This window comes from Ovis canadensis, chromosome 14, assembly GCF_042477335.2.
Source record: "Ovis canadensis isolate MfBH-ARS-UI-01 breed Bighorn chromosome 14, ARS-UI_OviCan_v2, whole genome shotgun sequence".
Lineage (NCBI taxonomy): Eukaryota > Metazoa > Chordata > Mammalia > Artiodactyla > Bovidae > Ovis > Ovis canadensis.
The window spans coordinates 47805381-47811806 of NC_091258.1; the positions used below are offsets into that span (position 1 = coordinate 47805381).

Here is a 6426-nt window from a genome sequence, read left to right on the forward strand (position 1 = left end):
TTAACAAACCAGCTGCCTCCTTCTCCAGCCAGGGAGTCTCGGAAGTCTTCCTCAGTCACACCACCTTAGCAGCTTTCCAGCCTCTCAGGAGGGATCAGGGCAGAGACAACCACCCAGGAGCCAGACCCGACCCAGCAATCTTGTTTGGCCATGACACCCGGGGACAGAACGTGTCTCTTGGGCAGCCTCAATTTCCTTTACATACAGTATGTGTTAGTCACTCAGTAATGTCCGAATCTTTGCAACCCTTTGAATGGGAATGCTCACTCCTGAAACCATGATGGTAAATCCAAGCAGGCACTTGTGCCCAGAAGGCTCCCCTTCCCCTGGCGGACTGTAGCCCGCCAGGCTCCTCTGTCCATGGGATTCTCCAGGCAAGGATACTGGTATGGATTTGCAGTGATTGAACCCTTGATCAGCTGGGCAATGCCAGGCCCCAGTACAGAAGAATCTAAATAATAGGTTGGGTGAGATTCATGTCTCTTCCTGCTGCTTGGACCCCCACCCCCCACCCTGTTACCCCTGCAACCAGACCACAATCCACACCTGCCCCTTCTTAACATTAGAATAGTTAAGGCCACAAACTGGGGTGGGGCAGTGAGCCCCCTTCCTGAACTTAAGGAAACTTTCCTGTTCCTACAGCCCCCAGAATCAAAGGAAACACAGAGTCACCAGCCCTGGCCTATTGGGAAATAGTCTTTATTACAAAAATCTGCATGTAAACAAATAGCCACTGCACTGAACAGCCTCCCTCCAGGGCATGCACACCAGGGTGTAGGGAAAGGCAGAGTCCTCTCCACTCACAGGCCTGTCCCCAAGGGCTGGCTGGGGTCAGCCTGCTGCTTGGGATGCACACGGGCCAGCACAGGCATCTCAGTGGGCCCAGCAGAGATGGGCCCAACAGCCACTGGGAGCCGCCTCCCTGGGCAGCACTGTCTGTCTGTCTGTCCATGACCGTGAGGTGGGGGACACCCAGAGTCTGAGCCAGCTCTGAGGCACCTTGGGCGGTTGGCTGGGCCAGCCCACCAATCAGCCCATCTGTCTGCACAATACAGCAAGTGCCCCAGGGTCTAGAGCACAGACAGGTCATGGCAGGACTTGGACTTGGCACGCATGGCCATCTTGCGGCTGTTTCGAGCGACGATGCGGCCCAGGAAGCGCTTCGCCTTCTTGCCCAGGCTCTCTCGCCGCCGGGTACCCGCTTGACGACGCGCATTGGCCTCTTTGCTGTCCCTGCGCAGGCGTATCTGACGCACAACACCCTCGAACAGCGCCTGGACGTTGTGATGCAGCGCAGCCGACGTCTCGATGAACTTGCAGTCAAAGACAACGGCGCAGGCCCGGCCCTCTGGTATGTGTGGCAGGGGTGGAGGGTGGGGGACAGGCACACATCAGTAAGCAAAAGATGAGTGGGTGAGAAGCCCACTCCAACCCTGGCCACACCTTGGCAGCTATCCGTGGGGAAGGGGAAGGGAGTCCTGGATCCTCCCCAGGAACACAATGAACCCCGGCTCGTGTATGGAGGGGCCCAGGCATCACTGGGTCACCCAGCTGTAAAGCTTGCCCATGTTTAAGGAGCTCACAGAGGCCCACACAAGGAGACTCATTTATCAAAATAATTTGGAGTTTGATATTTAAACAGTAGTGCTGTAGTAGTCAATGCAGAAAAATGACAACTTTGTTGGACAGCATGGTGTTTTATGGCTTGCCGTTATATCATGATGAATGACGGGGAATGGGGGGAGGACATCATCAAGTCACTGCTGGTTCTTCTGTGGGGTTCAGGTCTGGGGGTCACAAAGGATGCTGAGCCCAATGTTGGGGGAGGGGTTCTTTCCAGGGTCAAGACTATGCAGAAACTGGACTGGGCCTGGAATCCAGGCTCTGGCCTCCTGGCCTGAGTCCCTGAACTCTCCTCACCCCTCATCAGCCAGGCCAGGGACAAAGAGGACAAAAAAGGAGGGCTCTGAGATGGTCTAGCAGCTTTTATCTCCTCTTGTGCATCTGGTCCCTTCCCCAGCACTCAGGACTCGGGAGACCTGTGGGAGGGCATAAGCTCTCCCATCTCTCTGAGTTTTCTTCCTGGACATTTTTAGCCACTGATGATCCCCAGTGACTCGAGCTGAGTCAAGACTGAGTGGACCACAGCGAAGCCAGGATCTCCCTCCCTTTCCAACCCAGCTCCCTGCTCACCATCCAAGGAGACCTCGCGAGAGCGCACCAGGTCGCTCTTGTTGCCCACTAGGATGATGGGCACGTCGTCGGTCTGCCGCGCCCGCCGAAGCTGGACCCGCAGCTCTGAGGCCTTCTCGAAGCTTCCCTTGTCAGTCACTGAGTACACAATGACATATGCATCTCCCATGGCCAGGCAGTGTCCGGGTAGCCAGCGACCCCCATCCTAGGGGACACAGACACATTTACCCAATCGTCCTCACGCCCCAGCTACAACGCTGTCATTCCCAGCAGGTCCCTACCCCCAGCTCACCCCTCTCACCCAGCCCTGGGTCTCAGCCTGCATCCTACCTGCTCCCAAATGTCATAGACCATGAGTGACGCCTCTTCTCCGTCCACCATGATGGAGCGGTCATATGTGTGCCCTGGGCAGGAGACCAGTAGTCAGGTTAGTTGTTGGCTGCCACAACCCGCCCCCCCCCTCAATGCATCAGGTGTCCTATTCTGGCTACACCCTTCAACTCCTCCCCAAAGCCCCCCAACCTTCTCCTCCACCGATAGATGCTAAATAGTAACAGAAATGACAGGGCTGAGAAATGCGGGGGTGGGGGGGGCAGGTGAAGGGCATGATGTGCCAGGCCCCCACCTAGCTACCCCTTCCCCAAGCTAACAATGTCCTGGGTGGCCATTCCTGGGCTCCCTGCCCTTCTGTTCCCTGAGACCCAGGGTAGTTTTGATCACAGTGGCCCGAGTTAGAACAGACAGCCCCTGGGGACCTTGGTTACCTAGGACTCCTCTCCTAGACTCTCCTGGTTGTGTTCTCCCGGGTCCTGGTAGGGAGGGCTATCCTGTCCTCACACTACAGAACAATTAAACATATTACCTGGGTCTTCTACTGCAAGCACTTCTTTCCCTACTAAAGGCTAGGTTACCTTCCCCCTTAGTTTCCCCATCTGTGAAAGGGGGAGGCAGACGCGATTCTCAAAGCACCTTCAGAATTCCGTTGGTATTTGCTGCTTTTAACCCTGATCCCCAGTCCTGCAGCCCCCAGTCCTAATCCTGTGTTCGCCCCTCCCTCGAACAGTCCCTCCCAGTCCCTCACCTGCGGCTTCAGCTTCAGGCCCGTCCTCTACACCTCCGAAGATGCGCGCCAGAGCGCTCTTGCCCACGCCAGGCGCCCCCAGCAGCAGCACCTTGTAAACGCTCTCGTCTGAATCGCTTCCTCCCGAGCTGAGCGAGTCGGAGGAGCCCTCGGGCCAGTCCAGCCTCGGACCCTGGGCCCCTGTCGCGGCTTCGGCCGTTGTCAGAGCGCCCGGAGACAGCGCCGCCTGCAGGTCGCGCTCGTCCACCGGCATGCTCCGGCGGTGCAGCGGGAGCGCGGGGCCCCAAGGTGTGCTGCCCCGACGGCGATCGCGTTCCCGGCCCCCGCCGCGGTTCCCGTTGGCTCCGCTGCCGCCGCCGTTCAGAGTCATCCCGTCGGACGCCGTCTGGGGAACGGGAATCCGGATAGCCGCGTAAGCCGCGCTGGACATGGAGTAGGAGGCTGGACCCGGGACACGCCTGCCTGACCACGGGTCAGGAAAGGTGCTCGGGGTATAGGACCTGCCGCGGAAGGTCTTTGCGCCCTGACAAGTGACCCACTCTCCTGGCTCGTCCATCTCAGACGGTGAGACCACCCCCACCCCGCTCTGCCAGGACACTCACCCACTCAGACACGGTGAGGACTAGGTAGGTACCAGGCTCGGATACAGTCCACCCGTAGACCCAGGCGCGAACACTCGACCAGTCGCAGCCGCCGCCTTCTCAGTCCGTTCTGGGCTCAGGCGCCAGAGTTGCCTATTTAAGCCTCTGCCCGCCCCCGCCCCCACCCCCCACCACCCCCGCGCTCGCCCCCGTCTGCGCGGTGCGGGGGCTGACGTGTCCGTCTCCCTCCCCCGAGGGGAATCCCCCACCCTCCTCCTAGGACCTCACACCCACCCAGCCCTCGCCTCACTCTCTAGGGCGGGGCTGGGGCAGACCCCGAAGACAAAAGCCCAGTCTGAGTGTGTGTGTGTGTGTGTGACAGAGAGAGAGAGAGAGAGAGAGAGAGAGAGAGAGAGAGAGAGAGAGAATTGGGGGTGGGTGGAGGGCAGGTAAAGAAGAAGGAGAGGGCGTATGTGAGTGGTACGAGGAGGAGGGGGACAGAGGTGGAGTGGAGAGCGCCATCACGGGTTGGGGGGCGGGCAAGGCCGGAAGAAGCCCCATCAGCCCAGTGGGCCAAGTCCCCACTAGGAAAGACTTAGGTCTGGCCCTTTAAAAGTGATTTCTCCCTTCCCTCTCTCCCAGTCCTGGCCTGTTGCCCAAGCAAGCAGACCAGTTACAGGTCCACAGACTTCACCCTTCACTGCCCATGACACCCATTTATTTTGGGGCCCTAAATCCAAGCTTCTAACCTCAACCCCAGGTCCTTCCCACTCTCAAACCTGCCCTTGGGAGTTGACGATTCTACCTGATGAGCCTGCCCTTTGAGATGAGGGTTAGTGATACCTAAGCCCCCAAGGGGACCCTTAGAGGCCTGTGGGGAAGGGGTGGGGAAGCGAGGCCCTCTGGCAGTGTGGGGCAGGTAGAGGTGCAAGCTTGAACCTTGAAGAGGGAATGTGGGCCCAGAGAAGGAAAAGGATGGACTCAGCACCGCCTCCCCCTCAGCACCCTCCAGGCAGCTGCCAGCAACTCTGCTAAAAATACCTGCTCATTGGGCTCCTGGCCTGGAGGTTGCCCAAAGTTAGGGAAATCCTGGCAGGCAGGTGTCAGAGACCAGCAGGAGCGGATAGGGGTGGGACTAGACCGGATCAGGTCTGGTTCCAGTCATTCTGAGTCTTCAATGTCTCCTTCCTTCCCTTTAGTCTCAGACTGGGCCTATAATTCAAGGCACACTCGGGGTCTGGAGGTTCATAGTTATAGAGCATGGATGGGATCGGGCTTCCCAGGTGGCTCAGTGATAAAGAATCCGCCTACAATTCAGGAGACCAGGTTCAATCCCTAGGTTGGGAAGAACCCTAGGGATTGGGAAGAAGGAACTGGTAACCTGCTCCAGTATCCTTCCCTGGGAAATCTCATGGACAGAAGAGCCTGGTGGGCTATAGTCCATGAGGTCGCAAAGAGTTGGACACGACTTAGCCACTGAGTGTGCAGGCACACATGGATGGGGTCAGGCGGTTGGGAATGGGATAGCCACCATTTGGTGCCACCACTGCCTAGAGATCAGCCCCTCCTCAGACCCAGGGAGGATGCTGGGGCACAGAGGGGAGGAGATGTAATGGAGAGACTTGGTTTCTAGTCCTAAATCTGTCCCCAGGGTCCTAGGTTTTGCTTCTCTCCCAGCTTCTATTATTCTATCCCAGCCCCTCTATTATTGCCTTGCTCATGTTTGGGGTGTGTGAGGACCGGGGGCAGGCAAGCTGTGAGGTACTTTGTGGTAGGGACCTCCTATTAGACTGACGTTTGATTGCGAGGGGTGTGATGGGGGGGCACCCATTCAGGGCTCAGGTGACATCACGAATGGATGGATCCTAGTGGGCTGCTATAGGTTGTCATGGAGACCGGGGTCAGGGCTCTCTGGCTGCTGCGTCAGTTTCCTTGGCAACATCTGAAATGGCCTTGGAATGAGCAGGGTCTGGTTAGGTAAGTGTTAGAGAGCTCACGCAGGCCCCTCTAGTTCTTGACGTCCTCAAAGCAAGCAAGGCCTGAACTGAGGGGTGGTCTATCCATTTGTGTCCTTCACATGGCTTGGGGGGTCTTGGAGGACTGGGCAACCCCATGTTGCCTCTAGCTTCCTGGACCAGGTCCAGTGGGAAGACGGAGTCATGGGTTGAGCCTCCTGTCGAAGAACAAAAGTCTTGGGACTTCCCTGGTGGTCCAGTGGTTAAGACTCTGCACTTCCAATGCAGGGGGCATGGGTTTGATCTTTGGTCAGGGAACTAAGATCCCACCATGCCATGCAGTGTAGCCAAAACAAACAAACAACAGAAGTCCCAAGAGCCAGCAAACCACTTTCCGTCAGGAGTCCCAGCTGGGCTGCTCACGGCCCCTCCTAACCACCTTACACATGACCTTGCTGCTGACAAGAGCCCCTGGATGTCCAACAGAGGGTGGGTGTTGGGGGGGTAGCTGTGGTCATGTAAGGAATTAGGGCTGGGTTTCCCCTCTGATAATCTAAGCTCTTGACCTCAGCAGTGTTTCCTCATTGCCAAGGGAACTGCATCCACACTGGGCCAC

General features: G+C 57.7%; 1 protein-coding gene across 1 annotated transcript; it reads right to left on the bottom strand.

Moving 5' to 3' along the window:
* Positions 1–683: 683 nt before the first annotated feature.
* On the bottom strand, positions 684–4253 carry RRAD (RRAD, Ras related glycolysis inhibitor and calcium channel regulator). The gene is made up of 5 exons (XM_069548946.1): positions 3877–4253; positions 3275–3659; positions 2524–2597; positions 2194–2398; positions 684–1348 (listed from the first exon to the last, which is right to left on the bottom strand). Exons 2-5 carry the CDS (start codon positions 3642–3644, stop codon positions 1071–1073), a joined length of 927 nt encoding a protein of 308 aa, XP_069405047.1. The 5' UTR covers positions 3645–3659; positions 3877–4253; the 3' UTR covers positions 684–1070.
* Positions 4254–6426: the final 2173 nt, after the last annotated feature.